We start from the raw sequence: 14435 nt of genomic DNA on the forward strand, positions 1-14435 counted from the left end.
TACATGATAAAACGCCCATAGGAATATAACGGGCTTTTTATCTAATGACTAGTGAGGTAAAAAGCCCGTTTCTGGAAAAAATGAAATGGGTGCTAGCAAGGCTATCCCTCCACGTCCAGCAATTCTCCCATCCCCTCCCCTCCCCTCCCATCCCTATCCAGCCCTCCTCTGCCCTCCAGCGTTCCGTTGCCTTCCCTCTCAGTGTCCCGTCCTCCTCTGGCTGGTTGTCTGGGTTCATAACATCCTGACGTCAGGTCGCCTCCAGCGTTCCCTTCCCTCTCAGTGTCCCGCCCTCCTCTGATGTCATTTTGAGGGTGGGACAGTGAGAGGGAATGGAACTCTGGAGGCGAGCTGACGTCAGGATGTTATGAACCACCTTCCTGTCTCTGGAAGAGGTTGGTTTGTAGATTAATACCTTTCAAATATTTGAATGTCTGCATCATATCAACCCTGCCTCTCCTTTCCTTCAGGGTATATATGTTCAGGTCCTCAAAGTCTTTTCTCATGTGTCTTGTGATACAAACCCCTACCCTATCATATTTTAAGGGACTTTCTTCCACTCTTTTTCTATGGCAAAACTCTTTCAGAAAGGCAGAAAAGATACTTAAAATAAATACCAAATAAATAAGGTTCATTTGTTTCACTACCTTTTAGTATTCTCAGAAAAAGAAGAAATCCATCTTTACTTAGCCATGCACTCTGATGCACTAAATACTGTTTCAAGGCTGATATACTGCACTAATTCCTCTGAAGAGACAGACTTTGAAAAAACTGTGGCCCGGTACAGAATTAATTTTAGAACTTGGATGCAGTCAGCTGTATTTATCTACTGATGGATGATTCTTGAGTGCCCAGACATTTAAAGAAACAAGGCACCTCAAGAAAGTTTGTTCAGAGGCTGTGTTTTCTTAAAAATGAACAGTCTGCCATAAAATTGCTATAATTTGATAGGAGAGACAACTGTTATGTTATCTCTAATGATAGCATTTCTGATGCTATCTTTGGTGCGTTTTCCAAAGCTTACGATCTTATTTTTTTTTACAGTATTTTTTAAAAACTAAATTACTCTTTATCCAACATACATTAAGGACTCTGCTTATTTATTTAACACATTTATACCCCACATTTTCCCACTTAGTAGCAGGCTCAATGTGGCTTACATAATACCATAGAGGCAGGCTCCGGTTCGGTAAAATACAAATACACAAAATAGTAGTAAACCTATAAATAACATAAGTATAAGGCAACAAAGATATGATAAAAAGTCCAATACGGTCCATAGTTTTGCTGTATCACAGGAAGTAGAGCATTAAGTTGGGTCTGAGGGGTTGGCCTTCTTAAACAAGGTGGTTTTCAGTGACTTCCTGAAGTTAAGATGGTTATGAATTGATTTCACGGTTTTAGGCAGTGCGTTCCACAGTTGTGTACTTATGTAAGAGAAGCTGGATGCATAAGTTGATTTGTATCTAAGACCATTGCAGTCTGGATAATGTAAATTTAAGTAAGTTCGGGATAGACTGGTACTGTTTCTGGGTGGCTAAGGTTTACTAAGGTTCACTAGCATTTTTAGCACGTGATAAAAATTAGTGAGTGCTAACCGTGTAGATGCCCATAGGAATATTATGTGCGTCTACACGGTTAGCATGCACTAATGCTTAGCATGCACTAACAACGCTATCAGGGGCATTTTCGAAAGAGAAGGTCACCCATCTTCTGACACAAATCGGGAGATGGGCGTCCTTCTCTCAGGGTCGCCCAAATCGGCATAATCGAAAGCCAATTTTGGGCAACCTCAACTGCAGTCCGTTGCAGGGACAACCAAAGTTCATGGGGGCGTGTCGAAGGGGTAGCGAAAGCGGGATTGGGGCGTGCTTAAGAGATGGGCGTCCTCGGCCGATAATGGAAAAAAGAAGGGTGTCCCTGACGAGCATTTGGCCGACTTTACTTGGTCCCTCTTTTTTCACGACCAAGCCTCGAAAAGGTGCCCACACTGTCCAAATGACCAGCAGAGGAAATCGGGGATGACCTCCCCTTACTCCCCCAGTGGTCACCAACCCCCTCCCAGCCTCAAATGTCATACCCAGCTCCATCACAGCAGTATGAAGTTTTTGGTGGGAGCAGTGCACTTCAGGCAGGCGGACCCAGGCCCATCCCCCCTACCTGTTACACTTGTGGTGGTAAATGTGAGCCCTCCAAAACCCACCAGAAACCCACTGTACCCACATATACAGTAGGTGCCCCCCTTCACCCATAAGGGTTTTGGTAGTGTTGTACAGTTGTGGGTTTTGGGGGGGCTCAGCACCGAAGGTAAGGTTGCTATGCACCTGGGAGCAATTTGTGAAGTCCACTGCAGTGCCTCCTAGGGTGCCCAGTTGGTGTCCTGGCATGTCAGGGGGACCAGTGCCTTACGAATGTTGGCTCCTCCCATGACCAAATGCCTTGGATTTGGTCGTTTTTGAGATGGGCGTCCTCGGTTTCCATTATCGGCATGTCTTTGCATTGCGGCTGTTGCCCGTGACCCACTGCAAATTTACAGGGATGGGGGGGGGGGGGGTAGGTAAAGGGAAAGATGTCAGACTTGCGGGAGGGGCAGGGAAGGGAGAGATAGTGCATGACACATGGGGCTGACAGCAGCAAATGGAAAGAGGAGTGGCACAGCTTGCAGCCCCTACTACTATTGAGTGGTCCTGGGCGTTTTGCTGGGCGCACTCAATGGTAGCTATGCCGCTGCTGAGCACCTAACTTCATTCTCTTGATCAGGCCTTACCTACTTTTTAGGGAACTAAATTTAGCAACCTAGTAAAAGCAGGCGTCTACATTTACGACCTGAAAGGGAGAGAATCTTTATTTTGGCATATCTACATTCCTAACTCTTAATATAAGGTCTCAATTCTATAAAGTAAGGATGACAACCATGAGGCAAAACCAACGGGAAACAAAAATCGAGGTCTTAACAATGCTAAAGTTTCCAGCTGCCCCTCCAGATTCAGCTGCTGTATGTGCCAAGGGTTGAGCTTTTAACTTCATTAAAAATATGTTACCACTGCAGAGGTCCTGCTGATTGATATGACTAGTCTAGTGCTACCTTTGCCTGCAGTCTTTTAGGTACTAATCGTTCATCTCAGTTCAACAAACAAGCTGGGTTCCTCCCTCCTGGTGGGAACATCAATTTTTACCTGCCAATAGAGTTTGATGAGTTTGCTTATGTGCTGCTCGCTGCCTCCTGACATCCAGTACATGTAGTCGGCAATCATAGCGCTCCTAATAAAAAAGGACAGAATACACGAGTGAATTTCACAAACGCACAAGGGCAATATTTAAAATAGATCTGTCATTTATCTAAGATCTGAAACCTCCATGAAATGGAGGTTCATTTATAGTTCTTTTCTAAGTTGAACAGATCTCTTGTTAGAATGAATTCTTACAAATTCTACGAAACATTCTTCACGTATTTTCAGAACATGAATAGTATTCACATAAATCCGAAAACAACATTATTTTATCCCTCCTCCAAAAGTTTATTTCTAATTAGATTTTATACACATTTTAAACTGCTGCTAGAAGAAGGATTGCCTTCACGGGGTAAATTCTGTAAAAGACGCTTAAAATTTAGGCACTAGGAATAATCAATGGGTGTTCCAGGCTGCGTACTCTTCATAGAATTGCGCTTAAAGTAATTTTGGGAGCAAGGTTTTACGCCTCTGAAATTTGGTGTAAATCCTGGTGAGCAAGTTGGGCGTGTAACCCCGATATTTTATAACACACTGTCGGATTTTATATAGCGCGCCTAGGGTTCTGTGCTGAAATCTAAGCGTATTCATTACCAACACACGTAAATTAATTGGCTTAAGAAGCTAATCAGCACTGATAACAGCACGTAACAAGCAATACTGAGCACTAATTGGCAATAATTAGAATTTACACGCACAGCTGACTAAGCATATTCCTGTAATGAATGGCGCCTAAATTCTAAGGCGTGCAGTTCAAAAAGGGCATGGTTATAGGCAGGGAAATGGGTGTTTCATGGGTGCTCCAAAATGTACGCGCATAGTAATAGAATATGGCCCAGTGCGTGTAAATTTCCACGCAGGGATTTACAACACATTTTCATTAGTGTAAATGGAGGCGCGTAGTTTTAGGCTCTGGGATATCAACTAAGCGTATTCTATATACCGTATCTAAATCTAGTCATGGCTTATAGAATACGCTTAGGCAGAAATGTTTGCCGCGTGGATTTTTTAGATGCCTTACATAGAATCTGGCCCACAGTGCCTCAATATTTGGAATACCCCTGACCCGCCCAGTCCCATCCCCTGGCCATGGCCCCTTTTGGATTGTGCACGGGACACTTTGGACATGCAGCGTTATAGAGTAGCACGTAGACAGATGAGTGAGTAAATCCAAATTAGTGCCAATTAATTCTATTTTAATGCCAATTAGCACCTAATTGGCTAATTCGTTTATGCATGCACTTGAGAGTCTAACTTTGGGTGACCTGTATAGAATTCGGAGACAGTGTCGCTCATTTCAGGGTCTGATTGTGGAACCCTGCTGCAACATCGCCCTTATTTAACTTGCATATTAACAACTGTTATAGAAAGGAAGAAATGTTTACGCATGACGCATGACTATAACATACCTTAAAACAAACAGTTTACTTTTATTTATTTATTTATTGTTCACTTATATCCCACATTTTCCCACTCATGCAGGCACAATGTGGCTTACAAACATTAAATAAAATACAGAATAGGAAAACTTAGAAGAATATACAAGGAGTATGCAGGGGGAGAAGCATCTAACAGGGTGAACTAGCAGGGTAGGAGCCAGGGAGGGTGCATCAAGCAGCGGTATAAAGTGAGGAGTAGGTCTTGGCAAAGAAGTAGGTCTTCAACAACTTCTTGAAGAGGGCGTGGTCCGCTTGAGTTTTAAGGTGTTGCGGGAGAGAATTCCAGTGCTTAGGACTCCAATAGCGGAAAGACGAGGCGAAGATCCTCTTGTACTTGACACCCTTACAGTTTGGGAAGTGAAGGTGGAGGAAGGAACGAGCAGCAGGGTTGGCATTCCTGGGCGGGAGGTCGATCAAGGGGTGCATATACTCCGGGGCAAACCCATAGATAATTTTATGGGTCAAGGAGCAGAGTTTAAAGGCAATGCGCTCCTGAACAGGCAACCAGTGTAATTTGAACCGTAAGGGTTCGGCATGTGCAAAGTGTTGCTCTCTCAGGATGAGTCTCGCAGCAGTGTTCTGAACTGTTTGGAACTTTTTCAACAGAGGCCTGGCAGCCCGCGTAAATTCCGCTGCAATAGTCCAAGTGGGAGAGGACAAGCCAGTGGACAAGTGTGCAGAACAAATCTCTAGTAAGGAAGTATCTGATACGCCGAAGCCTCCACATGGCGTGAAACATTTTTTCAAGTGCACATGATTGTCCAGCTGGAGGTGTGTGTCCAGTTGCACTCCTAAAAGCCGCAGGCTTGTGGCAATCGGAAGGACAGAGCCCAATACTGGGAGCACCGTGTCAGTTACTGGAGTGTGGATGGACGAGAGGATGAGACACTGTGTTTTGTCCTTGTTTAATTTGAAACGGAAGACCTGAGCCCAATGTTCTAAGGTGGAGAAGCAGGCATCAATGAGGTGAACAATTTCTGACACGGTGGTGCGAAAGGGAATGTAGACGGTAATATCGTCGGCATAGATGAAAGGGTTAAGGTCCAGTTTTGCGAGAGCAGCAGCTAAAGGCATCAACATAATATTGATTAAGGCTGGTGAAAGTGGGGAGCCCTGCGGAACCCCACAGGAGGCCTTCCACAGATCAGAAGTAACCGAGTTCACTGAGACCTGGTAAGCTCTTGTTGTTAAAAAGCCCGCGAACCAGTACGCCTGCATAAAAATCTGTTCAATGTATTTAGGTACTCTAAATACTGTCAATCCAATTAAATGAGGCTGGATGTGATTCCAAAATGTCATTTTACACAATTAAAAGCATAATAACGAAGTGCATGTAATTGCTATGACCAACAATGATGTGATTGATGTGATGCTATCAGCCTGTTGTGTGTGTGTGTTTTACTTATCATTACCTGTACATTAATTCTTCTCTGCTATGTTTGTAAATTGAATTGAGAAAAACACTGCGCCCTGTTTTATGGCATAGATGTCTTATTGAAAGTAATATCCTTTCAGAAAATGTCTCATACTCTGCTCCCCGGGTATGCAGAGTGCTAAGAGCCAGTGAAAGTAAAAAGACTTTGAGTTTGTCTGATAGTGACACATTGTGCTGTTAAGAAGGAAGGCAGACATGGGGCTTTTGTGCTCCTGGCCTGTGGAAACCAATCAGGCAATTCTTTGATGTAACTTTCTTTGACAGTCCGTGATCTAATAGGAACATGGATATGAAGGAAGGACAGGCTGCATTTCCTACCTGCTCTGTTGAATACGGAGCCCTCTTAAAACATGATTTTCATCTGATAATGATTTCTGTAGCCACAGAGGGCCAAATTCTATATATGCACCTGAAAAATCTGCGCAGAATAAAATTAGGCCTAGGTATATTCTCTAAACTATGCTTAAATATTATAGAATAGACCTAACTTTCCACGCAGTATATAGAAAACACCGAGCGGCTCTCCATGTGATCAAATTTGGTCGCATCCATTTAGGCCACGTTTTACTTGGTGAAAATCCTGACTCCTAAATTACATAAGTACATAAGTAATGCCACATTGGGAAAAGACCAAGGGTCCATCGAGCCCAGCATCCTGTCCACGACAGCGGCCAATCCAGGCCAAGGGCACCTGGCAAGCTTCCCAAATGCACAAACATTCTATACAATCAAGCCATTGTGACATCACTAATGAGGTTGGCTCTTATTGGTGGAATGAGCCACTATGACATCACAATAGGTTAAATCACTGCTCTATGTAATAAAAGTGAGCCAAGTAGAGGACATAAGTACATAAGTTATGCCACACTGGGAAAAGACCAAGGGTCCATCGAGCCCAGCATCCTGTCCCCGACAGCGGCCAATCCAGGTCAAGGGCACCTGGCGAGCTTCCCAAACCTACATTCTATACATTAAGCACAGATCGTATGTATTCTATAATAATGTGCATAGATTTTAGAAAAACCCATGCCCTGCCCATGGCCACACCCCTTTCCAACTATGTGACTTAGAACTTAGGTACGTAAATCTCAATTAATCCCAATTAGTGCTGATAATTGCTTAACATCCAATTAACATAGCTGATTAGCTAGTTAACCAATTAAATTATGCGCAGTGTTGTAGAATACATTTTGGTTTACACATGGTTTTGTTTAGGTGCCATATATGGAATCTGGGGGAGAATGCTTTAAAATCCCTCTGCAGCACTACCCTCTTTGAGGGATCTGAAGATCCATGGAAAATTATCTGGATATCATCTGAAATTCCATACCAGTGTCTGGATAGGTAACTGGGCAAAGATAGGTTACTTCCTGTTCCGGGGCAGAGGGAGCAGCAGCGAGGGAACGAGCGGACTCGGAGCCTACAGGCGCGCGGCACCCCCCCCCCCCCAGCAAGTAAAAATGCACTGGGGGGGGGGGGTGTAATTTCACCGGGGAGGGGGGTCGCGCTGCACCCGGGGGGGGGGCACATCAGCGATCCGCCCCGGGTGTCAGCCAGCCAAGGAACGCCACTGGTACTGACTAAAATAGAGTGATAGAAGTCTACGCCTTTTTGTATACACAGAAGAAGCAAATCCTTGCAAGATAGGAAATATGTAACACAACAGCGTAGATGACTCGAGAATAAGCAGACGATGCTTCAGTAATCCAGATCAACAGCCATAATATCTGATTCTCTGTTTGTAAGATATTATGGCTGTTGATCTGGATTACTGTGTTAAAGTTCATTATATTTTATCATTCACTTTTGTGTTTTTGATCTTATGTTGTTTTTAACATTTGTTATCTTTTGTTTATTTTAAATGTATTTATTATGATTATTTACATATTTTTTGTAACAGACTCCTGATGCAGGCCTTGTTGGCTGAAACAGAGCTGTGTCGTTTCATTTGTTTCACAAGAAATGATTAGACCATCTGAAGTATCGTCTGTTTATTCATGAGTCTACACCTTATCACAGCTTCACACCTGTGGGAAAAAGGTTTCCACACTTATGGTATGGATCTTTTAATTATGTGTGTACTTTTGACTTTCATACTTCAAACTGTGGGACTGCTCTTAGATTTCATGTGTAGAAATACATGTGCAAGGAAGATGTGAGATGACAAGATATATGATAAAGTTTTCTTGCTATACACCGCCTTGAGTGAATTCCTTCAAAAAGGCGGTAAATAAATCCTAATAAATAAATAAAAAATAAATAAAAGTTAACTAATGTGTGAATTCATTTTCATTTTTTCGCAGTCACCCCTCTACTCCTGGTTTGGGGTACTCTTTGAGGCAGATTACTGGAAGGATTTCAACGTATCATCAACGATGATGCCTAGATCCCTTTCCTGGTCGGTTACTCCTAATGTGGAACCTTGCATTATGTATCTGTAATTCAGGTTCCACTTTCTCACATGAATCACTTTGCACCCCAAGTTGTCAAAGTTGTTAAATCGCGACAGGATTGTGAAAAATTACAAGAGGACCTTACGAGACTGGGAGACTGGGCGGCTAAATGGCAGATGACGTTTAATGTGAGCAAGTGCAAGGTGATGCATGTGGGAAAAAAGAACCCGAATTATAGCTACGTCATGCAAGGTTCCACGTTAGGAGTTACAGACCAAGAAAGGGATCTGGGTGTCGTCGTCGATAATACGCTGAAACCTTCTGCTCAGTGTGCTGCTGCGACTAGGAAAGCGAATAGAATGTTGGGTATTATTAGGAAAGATATGGAAAACAGATGTGAGGATGTTATAATGCCGTTGTATCGCTCCATGGTGCGACCACACCTTGAGTATTGTGTTCAATTCTGGTCACCGCATCTCAAGAAAGATATAGTAGAATTGGAAAAGGTGCAGCGAAGGCGACTAAAATGATAGCGGGGATGGGACGACTTCCCTATGAAAAAAGATTAAGGAGGCTAGGGCTATTCAGCTTGGAGAAGAGACGGCTGAGGGGAGACATGATAAAGGTATATAAAATAATGAGTGAAGTGGAACAGGTGGATGTGAAGCATCTGTTCACTCTTTCCAAAAATACTAGGACTAGGGGGCATGCGATGAAACTACAGTGTAGTAAATTTAAAACAAATCGGAGAAACATTTTCTTCACCCAACGTATAATTAAACTCTGGAATTCATTGCCGGAGAAAGTGGTAAAGGCGGTTAGCTTAGCAGAGTTTAAAAAGGGGTTGGACGGTTTCCTAAAGGACAAGTCCATAAACCGCTACTAAATGGACTTGGGAAAAATCCACAATTCCAGGAATAACATGTATAGAATGTTTGTACGTTTGGGAAGCTCGCCAGGTGCCCTTGGCCTGGATTGGCTGCTGTCGTGAACAGGATGCTGGGCTCGATGGACCCTTGGTCTTTTCCCAGTATGGCATTACTTATGTACTTATGTACTTGCTTACATTAAACGTCATCTGCCATTTAGATGCCCAGTCTTCCAGTCTCGTAAAATCCTCCTGTAATTTTTCACAATCCTCTTGCGATTTAACAACTTTGAATAACTTTGTGTCATCAGCAACAGTAATTGCCTCACTAGTTACTCCCATCTCCTATTGAGAATACTGACCATTTAACCCTACTCTCTGTTTGTCTATCTTTTAACCAGTTTTTAATCCACAATAGGACACTACCTCCTATCCCATGATTCTCCAATTTCCTCTGGTAGAGCCCAAAACACCAGTTGCATTATTAGCGTATCTTACTGACATTTCAAATTCAGTTAAAAATATCCTGTCCACTTACTGACTGAGGTACTTTGTCATACGCCTTTTGAAAATCCAGATACACAATATTGACCAGTTCACCTTTATCCACATGTTTGTTCACCCCTTCAAAGAAATGTAGTAGATTGGTGAGACAAGATTTCCCTTCACTAAATCCATGTTGACTTTGTCTCATTAATCCATGCTTTTGAATATGCTCTATAATTTTGTTCTTAATAATAGTCTCTACCATTTTGCCCGGCACCGACGTCAGGCTCACCGGTCTATAAATTTCCTGGATCTCCTCTGGAACCTTTCTTAAAAATCAGCGTTACATTGGCTACCCTCCAATCTTCGGGTACCATGCTTGATTTTAAAGATAAATTACATATTACTTCATTTTTCAATTCTATCAGTACTCTGGGATGAATACCATTCAGTCCAGGAGATTTGCTACTCATCAATTTGTCAAATTGCAACATTACATCTTCCCAGTTTATAGGGATTTCATTCAGTTTCTCTAACTTGTCAGCTTTGAATACCATTTGTGGCACTGGTATCTCTCCCAAATCTTCCTTGGTGAACACTGAAGCAAAGAATTCATTTATTCTCTCTGCTATGGCTTTGTCTTCCCTGATCGCCCCTTTTACCCCTCAGTCATCTAGCAGTCCAACTGATTCTTTTACCAGCTTCTTGTTTTTAATTTACCTAAAAAAAGTTTTACTATCAGCAGCATAATCAAAAGAGAAGGACGCCCATCTTCTGACACCATCTCTTAGGTTGACCTAAATGTTGAGATTTGGGCGTCCCCAATTGTATTATCAAACGAAAGATGGATGCCCATCTTGTTTTGATAATACGGGATGCCCCGCCCCTTTGCGGTTACGTCCTCAGCGATGGGCGTCCTTAGAGATGGGCGTCCCCCCTTCGAAAATGCCCCTCCATGTATTTTTGCCTCCAACGTAATCTTTTTTTTCAAAGTCCCTCTTTGCCTTCCTTATCAGCACTTTGCAGTTGACTTGACATTCCTTGTGCTGTTTCTTATTATTTTCAGTTGGATCTTTCTTCCATTTTTTGAAGGATTTTCTTTTAGCTCTAATAGCTTCCTTCATCTCACTTTTTAACCATGCCGGCTGCTGTTTGTTCTTCCTTCCTCCTTTTTTAATACACGGAATATATTTGGCCTGGGCTTCCAGGATGGCATTTTTGAACAGCATCCAAGCCTGATGTAAGTTTTTGACCTTTGCAGTTGCTCTCTAAGGGGGTCTTTTACGAAGGCGCGCTCAAAATTTTGGCGCGTGCTGAAACTGTAGGAGCACTAAACGTTAGAGACGCCAATGCATTCCTGTGGGCGTCTCTAACGTTTAGCGCGCCCACAATTTTAGTGCACGCTAAAAACATGGGCATGCCTTAGTAAAAGATGCCCTAAGTTTTTTTTCACTGTTCTTCTCATTTTATCATAGTCTCCTTCTTGAAAGTTAAATGCTAACATATTGGATTTCCTGTGTGTACTTACTCCAAAGCCGATATCAAATCTGATCATGTTATGGTCACGGTTATCAAGCGGCCCCAGCACCATTACTTCCTGCACCCGATCATTTGCTCCAATAAGGACTAGGTCTAGAGTTTTTCCTCCTCTTGTTGGTTCCTGTACCTGCAGCTCCATAAAACGGTCCTTGATTTTTGTCAAGGAATTTTACCTCCAATTCCTACTGTAAGTCACAATGAACCAAAACTTATTTTTGGATAATTGTGGAATACAAGAACGAATAGCTGTAAAAAAAAATGGACTGTATTTGCATATATGCAGTGCTCCAATTACAATAAGTGAAACAGTAGTTCACCTTGTAATTTAATCTACAAAAATAACAAGAGGCAATTTGAAATTATATAGGTTCTAATTAACATGCAGTAGTTTTACATGGATGGTTATAGGAGAGAAATAGAATGAAAGGTTAATCAATATCAGAATAAAATATTAGCACACAGGTACTCAGTTTCAGTCTGTTGCTGTTGTGTACTTTTTTCAATTTTAGCCTAATCAAGGCAGATGCAAATCATGGTAATCAGTTCATTGTATGCAAATTTATCTCATGCATATTTATTTAGGGTATTATGAAAACTTGATTTTTTTTTTCACTTTGCAGCAGAACCTTTGTTTGAAAAAAAAAAAAAAGTGCTGTATAGTGCAGATTTAACTTTGGATCAATACAAATGGAATACATTTCAAAGTCATTGGAGAGGGTGTCAAGAACATTCTTGGGGAAGATTATGGATGGAGAAGGTTAGGTCCAGGGTAGAGTCAAGCAAGATGGAAACCAGGCAAAGACCAGGAACCAGCTATGGAGCAGGAATCATGAGACAGAGTGGGAACCAACCAAGCTGCAAGAATCAGGTATGAGATGGGAACCAAGGGTAGAGCAGGAATCAAGTGTGAAGCAGATAGGGAAGAACTTGTACTGAACCAGTACAAAGAGCTGGGATAGAAGTAGACACAGGTTGGGCACAGCATAAAGTGTTGAACTAGCAAGGGTGTGTCTGACTGGACTCCAATGGTCTCCTGGGGGGGGGAGGGGAGCTTCACCTTCTGCTGCTTGTGGACATGCTTCTCGGAGCTCACTTTGCTAGTTATCAGCCTTTGTGGCTCAGCCACAAGCAGTGGCGTAGCCAAGGGTGGGCTTGGGTGGACCCAGGCCCATCCACATTGGGCTCAGGCCTACCCAGTAGTAGCAAACCTATGATGTGGATGGCAGGAATCCCCAAGCTCCACCAGCCAAAAACTCTCAACAACTGTCCCTCCTGCATACCTTGTAAATAGTAGATCTTCACCTGCAGTGAGCAGCGACTGATACATACTGCTTGTACCGGCCCCACAGCCTTCCCTCTGATGTATTCCTGCCTATGCGGAAACAGGAAGTTGCATCAGATGGAAGGCTATGGGGTCAAGATGAGCAGTGTGTATTAGTTACTGCTCGCTGCTAGTGAAAATCTGCTATTTAAAATGTATGCAGGGGAAGGGGGGAATGTTTGAGAGACCATATGGCATGTAGGTGAGAGAAGGAGAGACTAAATCACTTATGGGACAAGGTGGCATTCTTCTGCCCACCCATCTTGGGCCCAGGCCCACCCAAAATTGGGTGTCTGGCTACGCCACTGGCCACAAGTCAACAAATCTTGGCACAAAAGGTTATGGGCATAATGCATGGGAAACCTTTAGTGGATGTTCTCAAAGAAGGATGTTAACTATATGCATTTACTATCACTACTGTATACATTACTATGCAATATTATTCAAATAGTTATAATTGTTATGCTCTGAAAACTTACAACCTAAGCATAAGCACAAGTGTTTGAGTAACTTGCTCAGGGTTGCAAAGGAGTCAACATGGTGACCCAAATAAGTTTACCAGTGTCTGTGGCTTAACCCATACATTCTGCACCGCTATTCATTTAGGTAGCAGTTCTGAATATTTCATTTCATTTCATTTATTACTTATATACTGCATCCCCAGTGCAATTAAAAACTATATAACAAACAATTGAAAACAATAAAAATACCAATTCCTCTTACAGAAGACCCAATCCACAAATAAATTCCCCAGAAAACAGAAAGATTACCAACTCCACCCACCCATCAGACACATCTTGCCTATACTAATATGTCACAGATAATATCTCCCTGATCAGACTTCACCAACCATCATCGCAATCTCTCCACTTCATCAGAGGTTCATGAAATTTCATATCATCCTCCTCTACTGTCAACTCCAAAGGCATGGAATTCCATAGATCAGGGCCCTTTATCACAAAGTCTTCCTTTGCAAAGGTATGACAGCAAGGCATGCTGAGAACACCTCAAAGATATTAGTCTCCATGATATTACTGAATTCTTCCTGACAAATAACCACTGTCAATGCTCAATGAGTCTTTACTTTCTCAACTCTCTCAACTGCAAAAACGCTTATGATTCTAAAGCAAAACACCCATCCAGAACCGCCCCAAATCCTTCACGTTATCAACATCCACCACCAACTTGTGCTTTATCTTCCATGTTAGGGGGGAAACGGGGAGAACAAAATCTTGCTTATTCTAGTAACCCATAACACCTCTGTCTTTTCTTTCTACAACAATAAAACAATATTTTATGTTCTTTGTACCATAATTGCCAGCTTTTGATTAATCCTCCTCCACCTTACTGGGCAGACTAGATGGGCAATGCTGGTCTTTATCTGCTATCACTAGGGTACTAGGTTATTCACATACAAGTTAACTGATGTACCCAAAGAACAGGTAAAGACACCAAGAGGGCACAGAAAAATGCTGAAAAGTAAAGGAGACAATGAGATTCCTTGTGGCATACTACATTCAGCTGCATGCTTTCTATATTCATTATGCGATGTCTTCCCATAAAAAAAAGATCTAATCTACTCAACTGCTCCTATAATACCAATTCTATGACAACAGCCCAACAACAGTCCATGGTGGACTAAATCAGAAGCACCAAGATGGAGGAGAAGAAAAATGTTCCAAGGTAATCAGACAAGAAGTGAAGTCCAGGCTTCTAAAAGCTCT

The 14435-nt window shown here is 42.4% G+C and overlaps 1 protein-coding gene across 1 annotated transcript in view; it reads right to left on the reverse strand.

Moving 5' to 3' along the window:
• SPATA16 (spermatogenesis associated 16) overlaps positions 1 to 14435 on the reverse strand; it is a 178622-nt gene that overhangs the window by 71343 nt on the left and 92844 nt on the right. The window contains exon 5 of the mRNA XM_030215677.1: positions 3177 to 3261. Within this exon, the coding sequence (XP_030071537.1) occupies positions 3177 to 3261 (85 nt within the window). The remainder of the gene's footprint in view (positions 1 to 3176; positions 3262 to 14435) is intronic.

Source organism: Microcaecilia unicolor, chromosome 10 (genome assembly GCF_901765095.1).
Source record: "Microcaecilia unicolor chromosome 10, aMicUni1.1, whole genome shotgun sequence".
Taxonomy (NCBI): domain Eukaryota; kingdom Metazoa; phylum Chordata; class Amphibia; order Gymnophiona; family Siphonopidae; genus Microcaecilia; species Microcaecilia unicolor.